The sequence below is a fragment of the Hypomesus nipponensis genome, chromosome 23 (assembly GCF_054491055.1).
Source record: "Hypomesus nipponensis isolate SF chromosome 23, ASM5449105v1, whole genome shotgun sequence".
Lineage (NCBI taxonomy): Eukaryota > Metazoa > Chordata > Actinopteri > Osmeriformes > Osmeridae > Hypomesus > Hypomesus nipponensis.
In genome coordinates, this window is record NC_140383.1 from 23,056,274 (window position 1) to 23,083,706 (window position 27,433).

General features: G+C 37.6%; 4 protein-coding genes and 1 long non-coding RNA gene across 5 annotated transcripts; 1 reads left to right on the top strand and 4 right to left on the bottom strand.

Annotated features, from left to right (window-relative positions):
• Positions 1-9,107: 9,107 nt before the first annotated feature.
• On the bottom strand, positions 9,108-10,334 carry hoxd9a (homeobox D9a). The gene is made up of 2 exons (XM_084689599.1): positions 9,702-10,334; positions 9,108-9,423 (listed from the first exon to the last, which is right to left on the bottom strand). Exons 1-2 carry the CDS (start codon positions 10,318-10,320, stop codon positions 9,182-9,184), a joined length of 861 nt encoding a protein of 286 aa, XP_084545725.1. The 5' UTR covers positions 10,321-10,334; the 3' UTR covers positions 9,108-9,181.
• A 1,983-nt stretch (positions 10,335-12,317) lies between these two features.
• hoxd10a (homeobox D10a) lies at positions 12,318-14,760 on the bottom strand. Its single transcript, XM_084689777.1, has 2 exons — positions 13,792-14,760; positions 12,318-13,097 (listed from the first exon to the last, which is right to left on the bottom strand). Exons 1-2 carry the CDS (start codon positions 14,522-14,524, stop codon positions 12,823-12,825), a joined length of 1,008 nt encoding a protein of 335 aa, XP_084545903.1. The 5' UTR covers positions 14,525-14,760; the 3' UTR covers positions 12,318-12,822.
• On the top strand, positions 13,651-17,082 carry LOC146234968 (uncharacterized). The gene is made up of 2 exons (XR_014741775.1): positions 13,651-14,301; positions 16,765-17,082. It is a non-coding gene; the product is annotated as an uncharacterized LOC146234968 (long non-coding RNA).
• Positions 17,083-17,912: 830 nt separating this feature from the next.
• hoxd11a (homeobox D11a) lies at positions 17,913-20,625 on the bottom strand. Its single transcript, XM_084688888.1, has 2 exons — positions 19,946-20,625; positions 17,913-19,258 (listed from the first exon to the last, which is right to left on the bottom strand). The coding sequence occupies exons 1-2, from the start codon at positions 20,547-20,549 to the stop codon at positions 19,026-19,028; spliced, it is 837 nt and encodes a 278-aa protein (XP_084545014.1). The 5' UTR covers positions 20,550-20,625; the 3' UTR covers positions 17,913-19,025.
• Positions 20,626-23,948: 3,323 nt separating this feature from the next.
• On the bottom strand, positions 23,949-25,581 carry hoxd12a (homeobox D12a). Its single transcript, XM_084689099.1, has 2 exons — positions 24,988-25,581; positions 23,949-24,841 (listed from the first exon to the last, which is right to left on the bottom strand). The coding sequence occupies exons 1-2, from the start codon at positions 25,550-25,552 to the stop codon at positions 24,600-24,602; spliced, it is 807 nt and encodes a 268-aa protein (XP_084545225.1). The 5' UTR covers positions 25,553-25,581; the 3' UTR covers positions 23,949-24,599.
• Positions 25,582-27,433: the final 1,852 nt, after the last annotated feature.

The window sequence follows — 27,433 nt, forward strand, 5'->3', positions numbered from 1 at the left end:
TTAAAAATACATTTTTAACAGGTGATAAGTAAAACAAAAAGTACTGACACAAGGAGACAACTTCAGCAAAACAACCAACATTGTAAACAACTTAAGTTCAATTCAATTTCATAGGCTACTTTAACAAAATTAGATTTTAAGTGCAAAGGCTTTTGTTGGCATTTGTACAAAATAGTTGTTGTACAAAGTAAACAATGTAACAATTGGCCATGTTACAAAATAATTGTTGTACAAAGTAAACAAGGCCATGTTGATATACCCACGCCATATTCATTATTTAAATAATTGGAATTTCAGGCTGTGGATACAATAGCCCACCTACATTTTGCTGCTTCAACATCGTAAACAATAATGGGTTATATAGGTTACAGTAGGCCTATACAGAAGTAAGTTGTCTTTTTAGTCCTGACATTCTCAACGAGCCTTGTTTTTTTCGCCAGTGAAAGTAAACTGTCTAGGCTACGTTAACCAGACTCGCAGACAAACGAAATTTGATGACATCAGCTTGCGCATGCCACTGCACAAGCCTATCAAATAAAACGGTGCTTACCGCAACGATCACTGTAAAGGACTGGATATTGGTGAGCAAACGTATCCATATTCAGACACAGTCAGAGGTGCATACTACCAATTCAAAGCTGTATTCCAAACCATCTGGACGGCCTTACTAATACACAATGAGAATTATATTTTGGCTTGTCAACTCCCAGGCCATAAAACAAAGTTTAATGGCATCACGTGCTCCCCCACAGCCATTCACGACACCGCGCTGGTACCATAAATAACGTTCAAAGTTGCACTTATTCAATAAGGGCGCATACACTAACGTCACTATAAAATAAAAGTGATCGCCACTGCAATACCTTTTGTGTACAATAGAGAGCCCTTTCAACTGAATATATGTGATTTCAGGTTAAAGTTTAAAATAAAATTGCACAAAGAAAGAATCTTTAAAAACTAAAATTTGTGTATATAGTCTACTAATTGTGGGCATAGATTTGATCACAACAGAAGTCGTTTCCTGAATTGAGATAATAAAGCACAAGCAAACTTGCTTTCAAGCCTCATGGTCGATTCGGGATCACGTGATATTCATCCACGTGGATCGTCATCGGATCAGTGTGTGGTTCTTAAAAACCTAAAGCGCCCCAACCGCACGACAACACCCTCTGGACTATGCTGTAGGTGTAACCCAAACATGACAGCAACATGATTCATAAAACGTTTGCAAACAGTAAGGACTGGATAATACCGTGTAAAATACCCATTGTGCACAATTAAGGACAGATAATAACACATTAACCCATACGTCGCTGTCAAATCGTTCTGAGACATAACATTCGGCATGTTTTGCAGTAACCAATCATGTTTCAGTTCAGTGACCTACAAGGTGAAGGATGCGGAAAGGAAACGGACAAACTGCCTGTTGTTGGGCAACAGCGCCTTCTACTGGAACGTACAGTCTTTTTCAATTTTCTGACAAATGTGAGATATTTTGTCAAGAACAAAACATATAACTTGTTGCTTTAGAATAAGATTGACATTTGCTTTGACTTATAAATCAGAAATAGGCCTATAGATAAACACAAAATGGATGCCCCTTCTTTGCATGGCAGTCAGTGTAACGGGCTTTTAGGCGTACTTCATTTGTAGATTTGTTATTGACGTCAATAATTCTTGAATTATGTTTCATCCCATAGGCTGGTAGCGCTTAACGTATTTTAATCATGACACACAGGGGTAATCATATCTAACACCTGGGCATTATTCTCAGGATCCATTACCACCAGACAGGCAAGATTTGCCTGAATAAATGTAATGACCTAATATGTCACACACATTAAGTGTAAAGAAACAAGTTCAACAGAGACAAATACGCATTTATGAAAGAATAGCCCATGATGTGATCCGGATATAGCTTGATAAGGGCTATAGCTGCAAAGTATGCTGTAGCTCCTAGGCCCCAATCTGGTGTGCTTCGAGGTTCTCTGTTTGCCGCATTGCAGTAAGGCTGTAAATACTTTCGCAGCTGCCTGTCAAGCAACGGTGAAATACTGTCTTTGTTGCATTGCTCTCATCTCCAAGCAGTTGAAAACTGCCACGGAAAATGTTCAACTGCTGCTTAGAATGGAAGCCGGCATCCTTTAATTCTAGAATATGAAGATCATGTTTAGACTATAGAAATGAATGTGTCTGTTTATGTTTGTCTTCAATAGCTTTGTAGCCTATATGCCACATCTATCTGCCTACATAGGTTTTAAAGTAGGTTTACTTGATTGTAATGTATTTGTATGTAGGATATCGTAGTTTTACCTGGGACGCGGTTAGAGGTTTTTACGGCTTATGTGACACGTTAAAATGAAAACGTTTTTAATACTTTTCATCAGCCCAAAATACATTTAAAGCCCAATTCCACCAGTTCACAGTTTATCACATTCAATATACTTTGGAAAATCATTTGTCAGGCAGTCTTACATAGCCTACTTGACACTGTTGTGACACCACTGCATCAATTAATATCCATGTTAACGTCATTGCACATGCACTGGATACAGGATTCAAGCAAATGTACGTACAAATAATCTAATTGTTTTTAAGAAATGTGTATTACAATAATGTTTTATATGTGTCAAAGAAAACGAAAGGAAACTCAGTTTAAATGAAAATAAATTATCAGCTTGAATTTACTTATAAGCAATGTTTATTCTGTTTGCAAACACATTTTAACAACACAAAGCAAATCTATATCTTTATGTACCGTGCCATGAGAGCAATTTTGCTCAAATGCAACTACGCTAATAAACTAACATTTAGATAATGGTTTACCGTTGCTGATGCATTAACATTACCTCATGATACAAATATATGAAATGCAGGCAAAAGAAATGCTTACCTAATGGAGATATGTAATCCATGGCTTGTCTTGTGGTTTGGTTTGAGTAAAACATGTTGTCTGCAGCATCGAGGCTCTCCTTTTGGCACATATTTAAGTTTGCACAGGTCTGGAACCTTCTCGTGACAGATTAAGCTAATTGTAATACAGTTTTTATAGTTGTGGACGAATTATTCACCGTGTAACCAGTAAAAGTAGACACATTTTGAGAGAGAAGTCTTGCGTTTAGGTTGGGACGGAATAGATGCAGAATGCAGGGAAAAAATCGCCTGGGAAATCAGGAAAAGGGCCATAAAGACGTTTGCCTCTTGCACATGACCAGTGGCATCCAATGACAGGCGATAGAAGCACATAAAAAGGTCTATTGCCAAGTTGTAAATTGTCGTCCTACAAAGAGGAATTTGGACTGCAGCAATTCCTCCTCTTTGCGCATAATAGCATGCCTTTTCATTTATTCACCACAAAAGCTCATCTTTCCTCAGCTTGTGTTCCACATAGTCTATACTTTATATCTAGACCTGAAAAAATACACGCATGTTTTGGTTTCCAATATGATTATTTTACTCAGTTTAGTTCCAATTCAAATATGAATAGGATGGGTTCCTAACCATTTATCTAACCAAAACCAATACATTATGTGCCATACCATAAAAATTGAATATTTTTCAAATCGAAGTGAATAACGTCATACCGTTTTGTCCATGGATTTGTATTTATAATGGCTATAATACTTAGTAGGCTAACCTTCTATTGTTCCACTTTTGATACATCCATGTCTGATTTCAACAAGAGGGTGTAAAACGGTCTCCTTATATGTTTGGTGTATCTTGATGTGTTAAAAGTATAATTCGTTTTGGTTCTCATACTTTTCATGTAAATTATAAAAACATTTTTTTTTAATTTCATATAATATTAAAAATTATATAAATAAACCGTGTATTTTGGGTATTGAGAGATAGATACTACACAAACCTAAAACCTAAAAGTGAACAACGATATAATATTAGACAATTGATGCAATAAAAACTACTTAATATGTCCTGTTTTGTAAAGCATTAGTCCAAGTAGCCTCGGCTATATGCCCTGGGTGACGTTGCACGCTACAGGAAATCTATAGTCTGAAAATATTTAAAGTTAACGTATCAAACCACTCTAGATTACCAACAGTTTGTTTAAATTATTTAAGAGATGTGTACCCAAACTACAAAATCATTGTAAGCTTAGGCCTGGTTCAAATTTTCGAATATGAGCCAATGTGGTCAATCACTCATTAATGTTTTAAGTCTGGACTGATAGTTGTAATCAATGCAGGCTATAGAAAAGAGAAACATGAGTTATAGACCTATATGTGTAATCATAACACTTTCGCTTGATAAAAACTGTGATTTTCTGACTGTCTGAAATGACAACGAAACAATTCATATGTCTGTTTCCGAAATCCCCTTGTAGATCGATCATTAACATCGGAAGAAGGTTTAGGAGGGCTGTCCAAGGTGCTGAAGGGAATCTTATTCAACCGTCCATAACATAATACTGTATTTTCATTTGTATCCTATAGCCTATTCAATGCTATAAATACAGAATAGCCTAATCTTCAAATAGCCAATCAGTTAAGAGCAAGTTGTTGGTCTATACACTGCTATTAGGGTTTAAGTCACAGTCTCAGGATTTTCAAAACATCTTCATGGTGGAAGCTGAACCCCATCTTATTCACGTCTTTTTGAGAAGCGCTGTGTAGCCTACCATGCCCCCGCAACCAAACTCTGAGTTGCAATCACTAAAATGAGACACCTCATATCCTCTGGAATAGCTTAATTAAATAATTGGTTACCCAAACATTTGAGTGAAAGACAAAGCACTGGTTGCATTTCCCGTTAAAGATCGTTCGTAGTTGTTGAGAGCGTTTTTATACGAGCAAAATAACGAACGATCGTTATATTTTACGTGCGTTTCCCAAACATTCTCTTTACAAGAACGTTGGTACGTGTCTCTGAAGAACTAAGACGCTTCCCGGATGCCGAAATGTGATTGTATTGTCGCAACTTCAAGAGTTTTGGTAAATAAACTTGAACCAAAATAAAAATTATTTGTCGGCACAGAAAACGTTTAGGCTATGTCATTGCTATTAGCTTTTATAGTTATATAAAATATATAATTTATATCGTGTGTGGTTAAAAAAATGTATAAATAAATAAGTATAATATATATATATAGATATATAGATATATAGATAGATAGAATGATCATCTCTATCTTTACGCATCCTAGCCTTGTTATAGGGTTGGCCTACTGGTGTCTCCACTGAGTATCTTTGCTTAAAATGCATTTAGCGATCTACGAGTGGTCTGGAGCTCTCGTTAATCTACGAAGATTTTCAAGTGACTCTTTAGCTACGATGGTTTCGGGAAACGGCCCGTGCAACTAAGATCCATCGTACGATGGACTCCACGATCAATTTAGGCTTACGATGCTTTCGGGAAACGCAGCCCACTGATTTGTCAATGGGGAGTAGACCTAGCCTATAGTTAGTATGTTATGGAGTATAGTTTTTCAATGTTGAGTGGGCCTATAGCTTGAAACATTCATGCTAGTGTGGATGAACACAGTTGGGCCTCGTTAACATTATTTTGTTTCGAACAGTATTATTTTATTAATGTATTCAGTAGGCTACATCGCCTTGATTTAGTATCCTAACTGGAATACATTAGCATAGGCCTAGAGGCCATTGATTATTTGTCTGAGAATTATTTAAACAATATAATTTTTTCCACAATTGGGCTGAAGTGAATTTACTAGATGTTTGTGGTCATTTCCCGCCTGCTGAATGAAGTGGTATGGGTGTAAAAGCAGCAACGAGTAGGCTACGTTGCAATGGACTAAGAACTGGTCTGAAACCATGCTGCAGAGAAACGCATCTTTAGGATAACATGGCACCAACGATGATCGCACGATGCACGTAATTCTTCTAGCAATAGCGCTGATATCTTAAAGAATAGCCTATATGATTCATGGATTCAAGCCTAGGCCTGAAGCATTTCAGAATGTGTCGACCCATCGTTTGCTCTTCATTAAACTTCCATCCTTAAAGGCCCTACTCACTATACATAATCAACGTCAGTTGGCTGATTCTATTGTATTAGGTAAAAAAAAAGTTGAAACTTTTCGTCAACTTAAGCTATAAGTCCTTATAGCTCAGGCTACGTGCTTTGAAAACCAACTTTACGACAGTCATCCTCGAGGTCTGGTCCAGAAACGCCTGTGGACAGAGACGGGCTCTTTCATTTCATTCGCTCTGGTAGCTCGCCAGTATTACCACCACAGGATTTATTGTCGATGTATTGTAGCAGCTCGGTCTCTTGCGGTGTCGTAAAGAGCTGCTGTCTCTGTAAGTTATCGTATCTGAGAAATTTAGAGCAGTGGCAATGACACATAATTCCACAAGGATTTGCTTGATAACGCCCGCTCTGGAATTGCATGCGTTCCAGCAGGATTATAAAATTATTTGACCTAACCTGTGATCGAAACTCGCATAGCTAAGACTGACAAGAACCCCTGGAATTGGTCAATAGGTCAGTTGTGTGCTATAGCCTACTCCCTTTAAGCAAAACATGGTTTAATTTATATTCGGATTGCATGGTCTAAAGATGTTATATACAGTGTTTCAATAAACCATAAACGGAAGCATGGAGGCTAGAGGGCTTCAACACAACACCCACGCCACAGATTTTTCGTCGATTCTTCTGATCAGGGCTGGCATGATTGGATACTGCTCTGTTACATTCACTTGTGAGATCAGTCATGTCCCCTGTGATTATCAAATATCCTTTTGTAATACCACACGTTGCTGTATAGGCTAGTCTACTGAAGCCGTCCTGCTACAGTCTCAGTCAATACCCAGGCCTAATAGTAGGCTACTGGCTATTGTGCTGTGCATAATGTTGCAACTTTAAAGCAAGGTAAAGTTTAAGCGCAAGGCAAACAGATTTAATACAAAGTCAAGTTCTGAGTTACATGTGTTACATTTGGTAATGTCCCCGTTATTTTGGGCTAGATGCATCATATGTTTTTGATTAAATCCCTCCCAGATTGAATACCAAACTAGATATCTGGAAAGGAAACGAGTGGGTTAGGGTGCATAAAGGTCCCCTCTTTATCGTCCTCCCTATTAGTATTTTATGAATATAAAGTAGGCTATATGCTATGTAGGCCTCCTATTTGTTTGTATTTTCTTAGTAGGCCTAGTATTTCAGTATTTAAATGAGGTGTGGACCTATATTCAGAAAAAGCAAAACAGAAACTGCAATCACTTTCTAAAGTCAACAATAGTAAAAGAATCAGCACGAAATTATTATGTATTATTATAGACTGTATTGCAGGTAATGTGTACATATCAATGTTATTTATTTTTTATTTTTGTATAATTGTTGCGTAGGACAACAATATAGCTCATAGCATTCATTCCTGTCGGTTTGGCATTTAAAATCTTATCAAGTCACGTCTGAAAGACGCGGTCTTGGTGCACCAGTTTTGCTTCATTAACACTCTCTGGTCGAGCCACTGATATAGCCGTATAGGCTAATTAATTCATTGTCTGTAATAACCTAATTTTTGACAGTGATCCACGAAATGTTTTAATTATTAATGGGAAATCACCCGTTCTTTTGGAGGCGTGTTGTGTGTTACCCTACTGATGGCAGGAATAGTAGTCCTTAGGACAACGTCGCCCTCTAGCGCTTTCGCAGACCAACCTTTAAACGTTGAGAGAAAGCAGAAGGGTGCGGAAAGAATAACGTCTCATGACCCCAGCTGTGGCGTTAATACCATTTAGCCTAGTGCTTGGTGATGAGAATAGCCTACACCGTTGGACTGTTTAATTTCCACCTATAAGCATCACATTCGTAAAGGTCTACGTCGGTCTATTCACTGAATCCATTTACAAATAGGCTAATCGACTATATGAACATATAGCCCCAGACTATTGTATTAATGAAATTAATTAAATAAACCCGTCATTTTGAAAGTAGGCTTATCCTTTATTATTGTATTCCATTTCAAAATAGGATTTGAAAAATCATAATTTTCGTCTAAAGATTTCGTGTTCTCGGAGTCTACCAAGCAGCAGTCAAAGTGAAGTTTTGCTGTCTCAACTGGAAATGCAGTTGAAGAATAAACGTGACTTTCTATACTTTAGGGTGGGGGAGATTTCCCCTCTGTCACGAAGACAGACAATTCATCGACCAGACACTCTGTAGAAGAGTGTCTGCATTTTTGTTTGTCAGCAACGGATTCAAACACCCAAGCAGAGATTTTCAAAGGAGAGTGCAATTACTAGCTTGACCCATAAACTCATTTAGACCAGACGTCTAGCCATCGATATGGGTTTATTGGACCACGTTTCTTCCTGCTTTAAAGCAATTATACGTACAGGTTTGACAATGAATTCGAAATTCGTGCAACACCTCTCACAATCGTAAAGACTTTATTACTATTTCCCCTCAACAATGCAGGCGTCTCAAACATTTTAAGGGAAATCCACGCAAACCTTAGTAGCCTACAGAAATTAGACTAACGGAGTAACCATAACTTTATGGAGTCTTTTTTACGTAGCCTATGACTGATTAAACCCCATAATGTGTAGCAAATGTAGAAAACCCAATGAAGTACGATCAAGTCTGTGTAAGAAAATTGTACACATCCTAAAGGTTTCCAAATAGGCTAATGCCTATAATTGGGCTTTGATGTTCTCAAGCTATAAGAAATTGATAGCCTATGTTATTTGGATGTGTTTGGCGCCCGTATAAGGATGGGCGTAGGCTACGTTTGCAGAAGGTCAAACAAAATTTAAACATATAAATACAATGTTTACATAGAAACTTAGCTCTATAGGTACCCCACTAGTTAATTTAACACCAAATCTTACATTCAAATTGAAATGAAATAGGAGCTACCTGACTCGGTTGTAAGTTAGTCATAGTTGGAGCTATGTAGAATTTGAAGAGAAAACAATGAATGTAACATTGAACAAGTCAAATTCAAATTATAGAACACAAGTTTAATCCCTGGTGGGCAGGTGATAAATATACAAGAATGTGAATTATCTCAGAAATACTTTGGATACCACCATTTGTTATTAAGACATGTCTGAGCTTGGAAAAATAGATTCCGGCCACGAGACGAGTTTTTTTTTAGCCTAACTAATAGAGAAAGCTTCGAGTGTTTTTATTTGTATTTTTTATTTTTATTCTAATGCATCAAAGAGGCTAACACAACCTATGGAATCCGTGGACTTTATTGATCCTTACTGCCTCTTTCTCGGTTCATCTTCTTCATTTTCATTCTTCTGTTTTGAAACCAGATTTTGACCTGCCTCTCAGTTAAATTGAGAATTCGAGCAACTTCATAACGTCGGTCTCTTGTCAAATACATGTTGTAAAGAAATTCTTTTTCCAGTTCTAGTGTCTGATATTTTGTGTATGGACATCGCTTCTTCCTCGTTGAACGTGCATGAATCCAATTTGCAGCAGGGTTTTCTGAAGAAAAAAAAAGACACAACATAGTTATTTGCACTAAATAATGATGTTGTGACAATCGTGATCTAAAAACCTGGATACAAATAGGTGAGGGCGTTAGTTTAGCGTTAAATTATTTTTGCACATTTGTTTTAAATACCCAATTTATAGTCAAGGGTACTTTTTTGGCCCTCGGTATGAACCAGACACTTTTATAGGTTATAAAACCAAGAGTTTTACACACCCGGCTCGTACAGTTCTTAGAGGCTGTAAATCATGAGGCAATTTCGTTCACTTACTTGGGTCAAGTTGTTGTTGTTTGTCTTCTTTAGACTCGCTGTGACTCGAAATATCACTGCCAATGCTCTCTTTGGCTACTTTTTCGGGACACTCGGATACTCCACACGCGTAATCAGAGGCAACAGTAGTTTCTCTTTCAAAAGTGGCAACCGCAGTCTCTGTCCTTTTCGGTGGTGAACTTTCGTTCTTTGTTGCATAATGTCGACTGTTGGAGTGAAAGCCTGGAAAAGAAACGTGGTTCGAAATCGGGTCTATCCAAGACCGAACATATCTGTTGTCAGACGCGGAGAGATGAGACTGGTGAACGTATGGATGGTATATCCCAGACACTGCACCGGAAGACTGCGGGTGAACCGAAGACCAGGACGACGGGAACACGGCAGTTTTAGGTGCAAAACTACAGGATGAAAAATCTGCGTTGTCCCCTACACCTGATGGCCTTGAGGTCGCGGTGTGCGGACCCTGGACGAAGCGAGCACCGTACACATCCTCCGGTTCATGTCCCATTATAGAGTCTACATAATAGTTACTTAGCGTGCTACTAGTCGACATTTTTGATCCCTTCGTAGTCATATAAAAGGTTACACTGTTACGGAAACCTTCCCCCTGAACAATCATAGTATTTTTGCTGGCTTCATCTACAGGGATTGGTTACATGAATCACGTGATCATATTTACCAATATACAGTGAGTAAATCAGTCCGCTTATAACGGTATGTTTAATTTGTGTTTTCGTTTTCATTGATCCCAAAGGAACGAGTGATCGAGAGGATGATTGACAGAGTTTACATACTTTTTTTGTAAGTAGCACTTTAAACATGAATATGGCTTGGTGCGGTGACGGACTACTTTTTTTCACGACAGATTAATACACACATTTATTTCACAACCACCACTCACCACTGATGCAATGCCACATTATAGAGAATGTCTGTAAACTAATGTAAGATATCGTCGTGAGGTATGTCATACACGTGATGCTTGTAAAATATTTTATAGACTACTGAGCCCTCGTAAAAGAAATGCAATAACATGTTGTAAAATAACTGGACACTATTTCCGCACCCATTCTCTGTTTGTATTGTTAGTTTCATTCAGTGACAAGTCACTGTAGCTTGGCTTCTCTTGAAGTTAAATGTATAAAGGAAATACTGTTTGTATAGACCCCACTGATTGTATTTATTTAGTGCAGCCATAATTTCTTGATGTATCAATAAAAGGTTTATGAGGTGAGTTTGATTATAGTCTATATTAATGTTTTTTTTATTTTTATATAATGGACTCTTGTAAAATGTAGGCCTATCTGCAAATTGATGCCTAATGCATACTAAGAGCATTCGTTTGGGCAAAACATTAAGGAAAGAATGAAAAATGCCGAAACACTTATAACTTCATTTTCAATCGACAGTGAGATTTAAAATAAGTAGCAAGGAGAAACTTTTCAATTTGTTTCCAACTGCAGAAACAAGAGGCGCCAAAAGTCAAACGTAGGTGGAATGTTCATGAATTTGTGCTTGAACATCATAGAGCTGTCTAGTCTACAAATAAGGCCTCAACCTCAAAATGGCTACATGACTGATCTGGCTTTTCTGAAGATGCCTAAACTAGGTTAGGCTACATCATTTTGATATGGTCAAGGAGGCATTTGATAAGGAAACTAGTCATGATTTACTTCTCATTTTAATGCGTATAGTGTGTGTGTGTGTGTGTGTGTGTGTGTGTGTGTGTGTGTGTGTGTGTGTGTGTGTGTGTGTGTGTGTGTGTGTGTGTGTGAATGTGTGTGTGTGAATATGTGTGAAGTCCTGTGTGTATACGTGTGTTTGTATTTGTTAGTTTGATTAACTGACTGTTTATAAGAGATCATCTTGCAGGAATAGCCAATATTCACGATTTCATATCACAGGCAGGTCACTGTTAGTTGTGGGATGAAGATTTCGTAGCAGGAACTCCGCCATGACTTTTGCCGCACTGCAGAGTTATAGGTTCACGTTGCAGGCCTGTGTTAACTGAAATTGTGCCACTGCATCAGCGCGTAAGCAACTATTTTTGGCTTCAAATTGAAGTTAATTAAATAACCCACACTTGTTGTTATTACTTACATTTTGTGACGTGTTTCTCTTTTGATTACATCTAGGCTATAATTGTATGGAGGCCTAAACCAAACTATTGTGTCCGATCGTATAGGCTAATTGTCGCTTCTGATGTCCACAGCAAAACTACCTTTTAATATATAAGTGTAGGCTAACAAGAAGGCTAGTTATGCACAATAAAAGTCATAAAGGTTTTTTTTTAATTATTTTGGACATGCCTATAGCCTAGATGTTAGCTAACTATTAAACAATGTAACCCTATAGCTTATTCAGACATCGTAGTCTATTTTATATTTGAGAAGAAATTGAACGGTTAGCGTGTAGCCTATTTCAAGTTATTTTTTACAGTGCATTATCACTGCAGATAAGACTTGAATTAGGCTACAACAAACATGTTTAGCAGTGGGACAGCTTTTCGCTGGGGGAAATTCATCCGTGTCTGTTCGCTTACACAAAAGGCACAAATCCATAGGTATACCTTTTTCCAACATAAACACGGCAAATTTGATAGGCAAACTGCTACAAGACAGAAAAGCATGTAAAACATAATAGGCCTATACGTATAGTTGAACCATCAATTTATTGCAGAATACATGCCACAAACATGCAATAGATTTAAACACCAACATGTAAAACCACATTTAGGTTGGACAGAGACGAATACGATTACTTTTGAGCAGTTGAGTTTGCACTCAATTCTGAACTAATGTACACGATCAAATCACTCTTAGTAGACTAAATGTGCTTTTCTAACATATTATGACTCTCCAAATAAGTCGCTCTTGCGATGTGTTCACAATCACAGAAAACTGTCCAAAATGGTATCATATTTCCAATAATTTAAGACTATAACCCTGCGATGTATAATTCAAAATACACAATGCGTCACCATGTAAATAAAAAGTAACGGTACAATCACAGTTTTGTTGGATAAAATAATGAATCTTGAGTCCAATCCCCCACTGCATCTCATCCCATGTAAATAGGGAAGCAGAAATATACAATAGCACTGCCTTTCAAATATGCACTTTCACGAAAAGGTGAGATTTGAGGTAAGTTCCCGAATTCGATTTTCCCTACTCATTTTCTTCAGCTTCATCCTACGGTTTTGGAACCAAATCTTCACTTGTCTGTCGGTGAGGTTGACGCTTTTACTGATCTCTAGACGGCGCTCTCGAGTCAGGTACATGTTGAATAGAAACTCCTTTTCCAATTCTAGCGTCTGGTACTTTGTGTAAGGACATCTTTTCTTCCTTCCACTTTTTGCTGTCAACCAATTGCTTGTTGGAGTATTAATCTTGGAATCTGTAATGAAAACAAAAGCAACATTTTAGCAACGTGGTATTCTTTTAAATTGATATTAACATGGATTCTTACATTACAGCTCAAAGGGTTTAAAGGGCATAATGATAGCTTACTTAAATGTTCCCAATACACACAATAAATCAGTGTTGTAACTTTGTAGTTGTAAGGCTTGCAACCTATTCCTGGCCTAAATATAAGTAGGTTAATTAGTTTTTTCTTTCTTTAATAAAAAAAGACCCAACGACTGTAAATTAACTTCCAAACTGTTTTTATTGTAATTGAAAAACATTGACATCAAATGAATGGATAAAATAAATAGATGCAATATTCAAACAATTGTTGAGGTAACAATTACGATTTCACAATTGTAGCTAAAGAACATAAATTGGATGGGAAGATGTCTAACCACCCAACAATATAACGTTTCAAATAATAGCCTACAGCGTATTATTACAAGGCACAACCCTATTACATTGTTTTATAAATAAAGAACAATAATAGGGCAACCACAAACAACAAACACTCGACTGTGTGATGCGGTCGCAGCGTTTCCTGTAAAAGCAGTTACTGCAACCTGAGAAAGGCTCTCATTAAACATTACGACTTTAGGGTTGTTTGTGTTTTATATTGGGTTTTATGATGCTGGAGCGTTCATATTACATCGCAATACGATTAAACCTTTTATTGTACCCACCTTTCGTCTCCTTCTGTGGCAACTCCGGGCTAGAGACTGACGCTTCGGTGGAGCAATTTTTCTCCTCCTGCACGATGGGCTTGGGATCTGGACTTTGCACTGGTGTGGGTGTTCTGCTGGTTTCCCGGGTTTGCGGTACCTCGACTGTTTTCTTGTCCACTTCGACAAAGGAAGGTAGCTGCGATTTAGGAGTGACTCTGTTAAGCTGCATCAATGTCGTGTTTGGACTCGTCGTCTCGTGGCCATAGTCCTGGTGTTTTCCACTCGCATATGTTTGACTCAGTCTGAAATAGCCCGGAACAGGGATCTCGGGGCCATCAACTGAACACGATTCTGGGATTATATTAGAGTATGCGGGGACATCGGACGACCTGACCTTTGCTCTCTTGTCGGAATACATGCAGCAGTTACTTTCTTCTTTAATGTTTTGTGAAAATGTACAATTAGACAATTGGTTGGACTGTTGATCTATTCTGCAAGATCTCGGATCCGTCCAATTATCAATTTGAGGTATGTACGAATGGACATTCATGCCCATATTTTGATGGTTGACGTCCCCTCTTTTACCGAGAGACGGCAGGAGTCCACAGGTTTGCATTCCGTAAGTTCCCATTTCTACTCCGGACGGCATGTACATGTTGCTGTTGGAGTAAAAGCTGTCAGACCTGCAAGCACCAATTAACGAATCAACTAGAAAAGTATTTGCCGCGGGAGAGCTGTTGGGAAAGGACATTTTGGATTAGTTTTAAAGACGAGAGAGATGTCCTTTGTAAACTGACATATCTAGCAAAACAATCTCCGTGTAACTCAGGATGCCTCTCTACCACATGACGAGCCCACCAATGAAATTTGAAAATGGCCTTGAGACGAAGCCTCCTCTCTCGCAGACGCACTGAGTCACACGATGCAGTCGTGGTGAACAGCGACACCTAGAACACGGACTTGAAATTGGTTTGAACAGACTCACAAAGGACATCAAAAAAGCACTTATTTTGCTTGTTAGAATGAATGAAGAAGTGCAAAAAAAGAGCTATAGTTAAACATCAAAGAAACGACCTGAAATCGTCATTTACATTAACGGTTTCTACTTAGGCTGTTGAAGAATATGAAAGACACATTTCACACAATGTATGATTTGGCCTATAAAAAAATCAGCTATTACTTATTATAAATAGTGATGCTTATATCCATTAATATCACGAACACAAAACGCAGTTAGTCATACTAAGGATTTCTCAAAGGATAAAACAATTGTTCACAAATTTACAATATCGTAGATATGCTTGAAAATTGGGAAGGATAAACAATCCAGAAATTGTAGATTTGAATAAAGAACCTAATTGTTACGCATTCGGCCAACTCGAATTCTCGGTTATGCACGCATAGGCTATTATTATTTAATTGTAGCCTCCTTTCAGGCTTGGTAAGCCTGCGTGTTGATAGACTACTAATGGGGTTCTAAATGGAACACAGTTGATAACCAATTCAAGCACAATGTCCAGAAGTAATTAGGTCTAAATCTAAATCCATAATTACAGTTCAAATCTAGCCTAAATGAATGCACTGAATACAGTAAGTATCCCATTCTAGGCTTTTATTTGTTGCCTTAATTAAGATCTCCAGTAGGCCTACTAGAACATTTGAGTTTGATTTCCTGGTAACTGATACACAAAACAACGTTTAGGCCTCGACAGACAGAAAGTCAGTAGCAATAGACAACGACGAATTTTTCGTATTAGCTGAAAACGCTATCATAATGACACTATACTCTTTATAATCCATTCAAATGATGTTTCCTTCTTTAAACAAACCTTACCGTCCCGGGGAGTATTATGCTCGAAATTAATAATGTTCTTCAAGCTCTAGTGTTGGAAAGAATAGCCTATTATTACTTTAAAATGTAGACACACATGTCAAATTATACACAGAAATAGACTTATAGTGATGAAAGACGACAGTTAGGCCTTCTCTGGTAAAACATAGTGGACTAAATTGTTACATAGATTTTAAACATGAAGAATGGAGAAAAGCCCACAGGGTCTTAGTGACTGAATGAACTATTCTAGAACAATTTTAAAAGTAAAATGTTCAATTATTGATTGACCTTACAACGTTTGTGGCAAACATCATAAACATAATCGACTTGGAGATCTAAGAACAGGTATATAGCCCAAAATTGTTATGCATTTATTTGTTAACCCATATTATAAAATGTTTATAACAGTTGCGATATTAATCTAATATTATGTTGAATAACCCAATTAATCTAGATAATCAAAGTTCCGGCTAACGGATGGAGCTTAATAACAAGCTGTTGATGACAGACCTTCTGAATCACGTTACAGGGACACTTAATTATTCAAACAAATTAATATGTGCAATTACCTGTTAACAGATATTAGTAAATCATAACATACCTTCAGACGAATGTATAGGTTAATTTAGGCAAACAAGCCTTGCGTAGCTACTAAGCCTTACTGTCCAATGCCATTAAAAAGTCCAAACAACGCTAAGACTTTTGATATGCCACCAACAGCCTAGATTTAAGGTCGTTAGTTTCTTCCAACCAAACAACATGATTCCAACTATGATCTTAGCGTAATGTTGGTTATTTTTGGCACAAACTGACTTAACTGTTGCTGTAGGCTGGCCATTGACAATGTGTAGCCTGTTCACGCAGAAATTGAAAAGTTTATAAATATAGTACCTAATATAGCCTGCATTCTAATAATAGAAACGTTTACGCGAGGTTGTGATAGCCTACTCGTTCAACTGACTTAAAAATAGTGTAACCAATTGATGAAAACTCCAGAGAACAAAGGTATTGTATGTAAACGTACTCATCTTTACATTTTCAATTGGACGACGACCAAAGCAGTGGATCAGTGGAACTTGGACATTTCCTCTAACATCTTTGGGGATTACAAACTAGTCAGGATAATTCAGACAGCGACCTTTGTGTTTTCCTTGCAGATGTAAACAGGACTACTGATTGGAGCTACACGCCTGCCCTCGTGTGGATAGAATGGAGAAGAACGGCCTTTACTCTACGTGTTGCTCGTCATTCGCCAAGCAAGAAATCCAAAAACAAAAATAATAGTACCACGTAACAAGATTATTGTTTACATCATAACGTTGTCGGAAAAATGTATCGGCCTAATCTCCTTAAATATGTCGAATTTGTTTGAATTGTTTTCATCCACAGATTAATTAAGCCTATAATTGATTATTATGTTAGCCTACTTTCTCAACATCAAAACAAATACATTTAATAAATTAACCAAAACTGTCTATTGAGTGTTTATTTATTGACTAATTTTAAATATCCACAGTACAATAGATATTCAGAAGGTTCTCCATTTGTCTGACGCTTAAACGCATGTGTAAACAAACTAGACTGATTATCCACTCGGAAACGTATACAATGCATTAATAGACTCCATGGATTTAAAATGCCTAAACCAAATGATAAAACGACATTTGCTGTAATGAATTTCTAGGATTTAATTTCTCAAACTGAAATCCCCGTTTTTATTGTGCATTTTTTCTTTCATCGCCTTTACATTATAGCCTATTCTTTAATAGCCTACGATACATTACCCAGGTCAAATGACTTATTCTTGTGTCCTTATATAGCATAAACTATATTATACTAGTTATGATTAGTCTTGCTAAATATTTCAATAATGGGATGCAATTGGCATGAGTTGGTTTGTTTGTTAAGACAAAATGTAATTGATAGATTATACAGAGTATTTTACAATTGAAAGTGTGGCTCAAAGATAGGATACCTGTAACTGCAGTTTATAAGAAAGGAAATCCACACTATGTCAGTTGAACAGTTAATTTTCTCAACACAGTTTAACTACAGCTACATGGTTTATCTATAGCTTTATACAGGTCTACAATAAAACCCCATGGTTCGCAGCCATTTTGAGAACCTATACTGCAGTGCAGATATCAGAAGGCTGTTGCGCATGAACACAACCACCAAGAGGCGCCTTTTGGGATATATTCATAAAGGTGAAAGGTGACGACCTTGGCAAAGGGGAAGTTCAAATACAGTTAAAATCATATTTGAGTAAAATGAAAAAAAAAAGATTAACTTAGTTGTACGGTGTTCTTTAATTTGTAAACAAATGTATTCTTTATCTAACAAAACACCCCGACTTATTAACACAAATAAGTTGTAGGAGGCTGTGCCGCCATAATGAATTGCGATTTAAAAATTAGATGATGGTGTATATTTCATGCGTCTTTTGTTTAAGCATGAACTAGGGAAGCACTACCATTTTTCGACTATTTTGGGGGGTAAATAACAGCATTTGAAGTGGCCATGGGGTTCAGTCCAATAGCCCCCAATCGAGACATTTACAGCTCGTTTTTATTATACTGTCTAGACGGTTCAAGGTTTAGTAAACAGCATTGTGTTAGACAACAGAAAGGAAATAAAAGATCTTCTAAACTTTGAAGTTGGGAGAATAAGGTGCTGATATGGCAAATGATGAACACTTTACAAGAGCCCCACTGGTAAAGTTAAACGCCATCCCCACTTTAGTTTTAATAAATAAACTACACAAACACTAGACTCTGATAATAGCAAATATAGTATATCTAGTTACGTTGTATGTGTTGCCTATATAATTATTTATAGTTTTCCCACTTGTACTATTTAGCCAATTCGATGCGTCGGTGTGCGTAATTTGCTTACGTTAGTAATTATTGAACGTTTAATACATATATTTTTCATGTGTACTTTATTGAGTACCACAATACACATCACATGCGTTTACTAAATGCATACACAAGTCTACTGATATAAATTATATTACTATATGATTACTGTAATCAATGTAGGACCTATGTATTTTTTATAAATTTCAAAGCATGTCGGAGAAGCCTCAACCCAAATAAATAAAGATGCATCTAGATTACACTTATTTATAATAATAATAATAATAATACACTGTAGATTGGTAGATAATTTCGAGGTCTCCTGACTGATCTGCCTTGACTGAATTGAATGATATTTCACATAAGAGGATGTACGTAGCCTGTGTTCATTGAGGTAAGTGTGACATAAAGCCTTGCATAGATAGCTCCAGCCAGCAACAATGTTCAATAGCCTGTAGCTGTGACGTATAGGCTATAGTTTTTTTGTGTTGGATGAAAATGTGTCAAAGTATTTGCATTGTTCAGGATGATATTTCACAGTCCAATTTACATGTGGACTCTCAGAATAGAGGGTTTCCTGTAAAATACTGAAGCCGATCTCGGTTGAGCTTTTTCTCTTTCATTCTTCTATTTTGGAACCAAATCTTCACCTGGCGATCTGTTAGGTTTAACATCCTTGACAGCTGAAGTCGCTTCTCCTTGTTTATGTAGACATTGAAAAAGAATTCTCGTTCAAGTTCTCGTATCTGGTATTTGGAATAAGGGCATCTCTTTTTTCTGGACTTTGTTGAACCTACAGAAGAAAGATAACGTTTTTAGAGAGCAGTTCATACTAAAACAGTGTTGTCAACAGGTTTGAGGTAAAATATCAGCAAACCAGACATTGGCCTACACTAATACCCTGATGGGTGTGCGCGTGTGTACAGTACAAACACGCGCGTGCGCTGCCATACATAGTCTTTGTATTCCAAACCCACGTAGGAACACACACACAAATATCCCCCCGTCATACACATACACATACACATACACACAGGCAAAACATGCATGTTTGAAGTTCGCCATTAGCTTTTAAGGATGTAAAACTATAGCCGTTATTTCTGACTAAATGTAGGCCCCTATACATCATGCAAGGCCTACAACTGCATAAATACATATGACAATAGAAAAACTACCATAGTCGTCGAGGATCGGAACCCCTGCCACTGGGGACTAGGCTACATTAACCATGTATATCTGTTTGGGTAATACATGAACAAATGCATTGCTGTGTACATTAGGAATATAATATTCCATTATCATACGCTAGTTAAAGCGAGTACCTCACTTACAACTCAACTGTTTTCCAATCGTAAATATCTTTACAACCATAAAGTAAATCTTATTGGGATATAAAAGCTTTTGTACGCTTATAAAGCGGCACATAAACCCGGACCGACAAAGTGGACGTTCCATAACCCCATCTGATGCTTGTACCTACTTGGTCCGTTGCTCTTGTCCCCCGCGCAGTTTGATATCGAAGAGTCCTCGTCTGTGTTCTCAGCTGGGTCTACAGACTGTTCTAGTATATCTGGAGTCTCTTTATTGCACGCAGATTCTCCGGAGGCATTGTCTGTCTTTTGTTTTGAATGGTCAGGGTTGGCTTTCTCAGAGCTAACAGTCTCGAAAAACTGGTCGAACCCCTGAGGAAGAACTCCATTTCGGCCAACGTTAGTGAAGAAATTGCAGGGCGAGTTCGTTCCCCCACGGTGGCCGAACAAGGAATCATTTTTGAATATCATTTCCGCCCGGTTTGATGACTGAATTAAGTCTCGGTGCATTATCTCATCCGTTGAGTAGTAAGAAGCGTAATTACCCCTGTAATGCCATTTGCTTGGGTGATCCAGTCCATAGTCCCTGAAAGCCACATCCCGAACAGGTTGGACTTGAGCTATGTTTGAAGAATAGGGAAAATTGATTTGACACGATGTAGTCTGTGGTAAAAAGGAGGAGACCGATGAAAAATCTGGCGCCGAAACGTAATATGTACAACTTGGTAAATACATATTTGGCGCACAGTTGCTGCGCTCATCGTACTCCGTCATCTCTCGCCTTCCTTTGCGATAGCGAAGAAGAATTGGCAGCTTGAGTGTGTTAAACTTTGTCCATCTATTGCACCATAGGCGTGTGGAAAGGACCCGTGAGGGAGAAAAAATCGGAAACGTGGACTGACGTGCAATTCATCTTGATCGATTCTTGAGGTAATTGTGTCATGTGATCCGGTAAAGGAATTACCATACATCAATATCATTCATTAAAAACTGTCTCGAGCAACTCATGTGGGCGCACACGGCAGTTCATTGGTTGCCTGGGTTTAGTTAGTAACTCCTATGTAAATCTGTCTGCTTGCCCTATGCAGCTCTCGAAAAATACATTAGTAGATACGTTTTTCAGCAAAATAAGTCAAACCAGAGGCACACTTAGACCTCTCATCTATCAAGTATTCTACGTGGAACATCATCTGCATCAAGAAAATTATAACCGCCCACATATTTAACCCTTGGTCTGTGTGCTATTTTAAAACAGTGCCAATTACGCATTCATTTTTGTTTGATATCTATTCACATTCACACGTTGCACAAAAACTCTGAAGATTATTCCAACGTATTATTGCGTTGAGGAACAGGGAATGACAATCAACCATTTCTATAGATATATGCAACCAGATCTAGCAGATAAAGGCTGAAATCAGTCACTGGTGGCGTGCGTAATCTTTTCGATTTCGTAATACAAGGGAATTGGCTGAATTGGTTAACCATCTCAACCACACATCAACACGATCTTGTTTATACGGTTATATTCATGTTATACTTGGTTTTAAATCCTGAATAGACCACAGGAAAAAATAAATCTTAAAACCCGTTGATGGCCATACCCTACATGTTAAACTGCTCTGGCCTGCACAGATGCAAAAGAAAGAACGTAAAGGTCAAAAGCAACGAAAATAGGATACCATATCAAACACACCGGAGAGAGGTCAACGACTGAAGGAATCAGTAGTCTTAGTCTATTTTAAATGTTAGGACTTGCGCTATATGCTATGGGTCTCCCTACACAAAAGAAGAGATACGGTCCAAATCGATTATTTTGGAAACATTGCTTACGTCTTCAAGTGTTTCAATAAGCTACTTTATTTTACTCGACTCTAATAGCGTTTGGGACGCTACGCGAATAGTACGTTTAGGCCTTTAGGCTCATAACTTTGTTTTTCATATTTAAAAACAGTAGTCTAGTCTTTAAAGCACATACAAAAGAAAATAGTGCTCCTTACCTTATTTGTCAATTTTAGAGACGCAATCCAGTAATGGTAATAGTTATTTTGAAAATGTATGTAAGCATTGTATGATGGATTGAAAGTGTGTTCTGCATTGCCAAGTACAAAACAACCGTGCTGGCTTTGAACGTCTGCCGTCTGAGACGAGTGCACCAAGCAATCCCAATAACCGTCGACACTCAAATCATTTTATTACACAGACAAAAGGAAGCGTTCTAGTTTAAGTGTATGGAGTAACTCAGCAGGAAAAGAACTGGTGATGGTGCGAGGAGATGACTTTGTTGCTGTTGTTGAAGGCGTCTGGGTTTCAGGTCTTTAAGTTTTCAGCGTTGTTGAAGTTGGAAGAGATATTTGAAATATAAAACTTTATGCGCATTAATGTACAAATAAGGGTCAACGTGGGGGAAAGTGAGAGAAAGTAAGACCAAAGGTAGGCTGGACCGTTAGAATACATTTAAACATATCTTGGAACGAACATCTATCTCCTGCCTTCCTTCAGTCTACTCTGTCTACTTCTGTCAACAATAAACGGTAAACATCAAGGCTATTTTTTTATTTGAAGAAAAAGCCACTTTTCAGTAAACTGTAGGCTAAATACATTAAAGTACTGTTAAACAGTCAACAGAAGAACAAGATGTGATTACAGTGTAAAAAAAACGAAACTAAAACTAATAAATACACACTCGTGACTACTTTTGCCTGTATATTTTTTCTACAATTAGGCTATTGCATGTATTTAAAATGTCTCTATTTTACTACTGGAACATAAGACCATGTCAAATGAGGGCTACTATGCGTAAATGAGACCTATATGATTATTCTTCAGTGAGAAGGTGAAAACATGAGTGATTACATATTGTTAAATATGTGAATGTTATATATATTACAATGATTGAAAAAACTCTGAAACAGAAGCTGTATTGATTATGTTTTGTAAATTGCATGATGTAAATTCGTATAGGTTATTTACTATGGGTCGGAAATACATTTGCTTAATTGTAGCCTCAGAAGCAGAAGTTTAAGAATGAGACCAAAATGAGTAGCTTAAGCATCAACACTGAGGAAGTGAGCGAGTAGGGACATGTTTTCAACTCTGCCTCAAGTTCCCCTGGATGTGTCACGAAATAGGTTTAACTCCTTGCAAAAAAAGTCCTTGGTTATAGATGAACAGAGCACTGTTCATGTTTTGAAATGCAAGATTAGACACTGACTTGACCTTGTCTTTGTTTTGACGCCCCCGGTATCAGAGGAACGCAAGCTGACGTTGCCTATAGGCCTAAGCTACCCTTAAGATCTCGTAGTGGAAAAAACTACTTTGAGCGCCCACGAAATAGGGTACAAATAAGAAACACATACTCTTTAAATTATACTTATTTGACATCATTTGACAATGTCATTCCTTGCACTAAAACACAGATCTACACAGTCTCAAATACCTTTATTTTATTTTTTTTATTAAACAGATAGGCCTACTCATGAATTAAACAGCTTACATTTCAACCAATTTTAAAGATTCTGAAATAGCATTCATTTAGGGTCTGATTAATTTACATTGTAGGCCTACAACCCCATGCTTATCCCGTAACAGTGTATGCCAATTACTTACTTACCCATGGTTTCTATGGGAAACATAACAAAATTACCTATATACTGTCCCAGGTTCCTCAGCTAAATCCGCAAAATATGACTGTTTCTATAAAAATGTAAGCGAGACGTCAATGTGTCTATTTAGAATCCCAAACCATATTTACACCATAGGTAAAGATAGGCTAAGTCGCGTCAGATGGTTCTAACCAAGTCTACATGTGAGTGCTCACTATATGTTTATCACTGGACAGGAATGTTCATTTTGACAGAATAACTGTACCAGCACAGATTTAGCCTATTGCGCATCTGAAATGTTAAGGTAATGATATCCTCTTATTGAGATTATCAGTCCCCACTGACCTCTTTTGCAGCATTAAGTGTTAATGTAAGAAATATATTTTGCTCTCTCTGGGTTCACTTTGCTATCATGTTTCATCAGCGTTAGGCCCACGTTGGAGCTCACCTAATGTGCAAAGTAAGAGGAGAAACTTTAGTCGTTCAATTCAATTAATGAAAGACAGTGATAATGCTGAAGACAAGTTTATTGTACTGAAGTATAGCACTCATGCAGTTGACACACCAATTAAATGAAAATTTCCCACAGTTCTTGATTCCACAGCTAAATACGAACTTGAGCTTGGAAGAGTTATTCCTGGTTAACCTACAAACTGTAGCACACAGTCCGGTCCACGTCAACATGAAAGGCAGACAAACATTTCAACCTTAGATAGGCTATGTTTACTTAGCCTATCATAACATATACTTATGCACTCATAAATAACATTTATTTTGATACATTTGACGAGAAATAAACACATCGTCAATCCAAAATACTGAATCGTTACACACAATATAATGTGCGACAGCCTACGCCTAAACCGTCATCGTAGTCTTCTACTAGATCTTTGTCAACAATAACGATATTGAATGAACATGCTTTCCGAAACAAAAGAAATACACAAATGTTCAATGATTTCTTTCAAAACACGACGATGCACAGGCTATCAGTGAGAAATAACGCATCGCTTGAGAATATTTGCATGCTAAAATACACACGAAACCGTTTTAATTTACAACATTAGAGGGTCGTATGATAATTTAACAACATTTGAAGCTTACTATATTTTTTTATCAAACCATGTGTATTTTGCCAAGGTCAATATATGAACACAGTTTTGAAATGGCTGTGGTTGCCTGGGCCCTGGTCCTTAGGAGGTCACGATCAAGCACATGACTATCCATACATAGAGAATGCGTGCTCGCGCATCATCAGTCTTTTCTTCTTCATTCTGCGGTTCTGGAACCAGATTTTTACTTGTTGATCAGTTAAGTCCAGTCTATCGGAAAGTTCCTTCCTTTTCTGTCTGTTTATGAATTCGTTCATCATGAATTCATTCTCAAGTTCAGCGAGCTGTGGTTTAGTGTATGGCTTTCTCTTCTTTCTGGGTTTCACTTGTGCTGAACACCAGGGTGCACCTGGAAAACAAATAGGTAGAAACACGTTGGCAATTACATTGAAAGCAGGCTAAAAGAAACGTGGAACACAGCTTTGACCACAACCGGGAGGCTGATTAGTTAGCTCACCAACCAATTGTCAACCAACAGTTGTGAGATTTACTCACCATCCGAACAAGACGCGCGGGAACATGCATTATTTGCAGATGGTTGCGTTGGAGTATTTGTATGGACCGATTGCTTAAAGGCAGTAACTCCCTGATTTGTGGAATTTAGATGGATTGGTGGTGCAGAATTATGGGACTGTCGGTCCAAGTTTGCGTACTCGTATTTCGAGTTACGCGCACTGATCACTCCATGTTCACCAGCAAAAAACGCTTGTTTCCCAGATTCCTCTGGCTTGTGGTTTACGTCCTGAAAATAATATTTACTTGACTCGTCCACTGGTCCCTTGTTGTGGTTGTTTGGATTAGTATTCACAGACACTGAATTGTGTAGAAACGGCGAAGAGTAGCCACTGAAGGCACGGCTTTGTGGTGGAGATGTGCACGAACTTGGAGAAGTCCACGGGAGCGTGCACACCTCCCTCCTGTTATAGGAGAGCTGATGAAGAGCGGGATGATGGGCTCCATTGCCCCGCAAGTTTGTGAAATATAAAGACTCCGGGGAAGGAAAATTCAAAAGAGAACCTACATAGCCAGAATTTAAAGGATTTCGCTCACACATTTCCATTGAGCTCTCTCAAACGCTTCTTACACCCCTTTTAGCTACTCCTAAAGAATAAAGGGAAGCTAATTGTTGATTGGCTAAGGAGGCATCACGTGATATGCAAACCATGTTGTTTAGTCCTACCCTTGCTCTTAATAAGGCAAGGCATGCTATTCTGCAAGGGAAGGCCCAACAAGCTTATAATCAAAGAAAAAGATTGGTTTATATTTTTTATAATAATTCCCTTATCTAGAAACCCATAAGTGTACACCACATTTCCTGCACACCAACCTGCCTGTGTGAAGGAAATCATGATGTAATGCAAACAGAATGGATGAAATAAAATGCAAGTAGACTTCTTACTATGCAATTTAGATAAATATCCTTTAATGTGTGTGTGTGAAAATACGGACGTCGATCTAATGGTTCAAAATCGGTGTAAAATCAACATCAACATTATTATGTGCGTGAGCGTGGACGTGGACGTTAGGTAACGTTGACAATTGGAACCGTTGCAACATCTTTCTATTCATAATTACATCACTTGTAATTGTTTTTGGTTTTGTGTATGACCTCAGTCGCAGTGTATGTGTCATTGCTGGGAATATTTAGGAAAATACGTAGACTGTATGATCTTTCAACAGCTAGGCCTATACCAACGCTACTCGTGGAATGGTGGCAAGAACAAACATTAGGGACAATACTTTCTGGATTTAACCAAACATATTGTAGTGAAATGTAAAAATGTAAAAAGTATTAAGGTCACTACTTGTAGTGGGCTAGATGTATTATATTACAATATATTTGGTGATACTTCTTGATAATACGTGCTAAACTTAACATGAATAAAATCACCTACTTTTTTGACAAAATAGCGATATTGTGACTAAAGCCTATAGGCCTAGTTAAAGTGACATTTTAGATTTTAAACTAAATAGTATTTAACTTATTAGGAATGCACTAAATATGATAAGAACGCAAACCTGTGTCTTAACCTCTCCATTTGTTAAATTGGTCTACAAAACGATGTATAGTTCATGACATATCCTTGAACAATTATGTGAAAATAAATACAGAATTTAAAATGTTTCTTAGGCCATGTTTTTGAAAAACACTGTAGCAGAATGCTCAACTAGAATTAGACAAAAAGCAAGGTGTTAAATATAAACACAATTTAAATGAATGTGCCTTTGTTACAATTGATTCAGTAAAATGTACATCCCAATAATATCCGTAAATTAGTCAGGACAATATTGTAATTTTTCAGTGGCTAGATTGAGACTAGACCTTTCACTAACTCATTTAGTAATAGAGAAATAGCGTAGGCTTAGCCCTGGATCTACAATAAGCAATTCTCCCATCACATCAATTCCTATACAAAGTGACATAAACCTGTATCTTTTATGTTGAAACGTGGAAATACCCCTATATTCATGTATATTCATTGGTAAACCACCAAGTGAGGACAACCAGGCGACAACTTCGTCCGAAAGACAAGCTTTCTGAAGGCTATGGTCTGATTTTACGAGACTTGGAAATGCTAATGTATATCAACGAAAGTCTTTGTAAACCAACAATACATAGAAAAGAATGTACAAAATGTCTCAGCTATTGCAGGGTTGGAAAAAAATGTGTTTTACGCATAGAAACATGCGTTAATCGTAGTTCAAGGTCAAAGTCCAGAGAGCACAAAATTAAGCAAAAACAAGTCCAAGTGCACGCTAACTTGTGACAGAAGAAACCGTCCCCCAAGTCGCCATTTCTGAAGACGAGCTGTCTTAAGTTCAGGGAACCTTAGGTCAAAGGAAGACATCAATTTGCGCTACAACTATTGCGTAAAAGCCATGTTTTTAGTATCAAAATGTAGCCTATTGTTTTCTGTGAGTTTTGTATGAAATGTGGTTG

What these genes read in the sequence shown, in the direction of transcription:
- hoxd9a (XM_084689599.1), bottom strand. Translation starts at nt 10,320, where the DNA reads ATGATTGTTCAGGGGGAAGGTTTCCGTAACAGTGTAACCTTTTATATG. An exon ending in ACAACAACAACTTGACCCAA is followed by an intron (nt 9,424 to 9,701) that starts GTAAGTGAACGA and finishes TTTTTTCTTCAG; the next exon opens with AAAACCCTGCTGCAAATTGG.
- hoxd10a (XM_084689777.1), bottom strand. Translation starts at nt 14,524, where the DNA reads ATGTCCTTTCCCAACAGCTCTCCCGCGGCAAATACTTTTCTAGTTGAT. An exon ending in GCCACAGAAGGAGACGAAAG is followed by an intron (nt 13,098 to 13,791) that starts GTGGGTACAATA and finishes TTTTCATTACAG; the next exon opens with ATTCCAAGATTAATACTCCA.
- hoxd11a (XM_084688888.1), bottom strand. Translation starts at nt 20,549, where the DNA reads ATGACGGAGTACGATGAGCGCAGCAACTGTGCGCCAAATATGTATTTA. An exon ending in GGACAAGAGCAACGGACCAA is followed by an intron (nt 19,259 to 19,945) that starts GTAGGTACAAGC and finishes TTTCTTCTGTAG; the next exon opens with GTTCAACAAAGTCCAGAAAA.
- hoxd12a (XM_084689099.1), bottom strand. Translation starts at nt 25,552, where the DNA reads ATGGAAATGTGTGAGCGAAATCCTTTAAATTCTGGCTATGTAGGTTCT. An exon ending in CCGCGCGTCTTGTTCGGATG is followed by an intron (nt 24,842 to 24,987) that starts GTGAGTAAATCT and finishes TTTGTTTTCCAG; the next exon opens with GTGCACCCTGGTGTTCAGCA.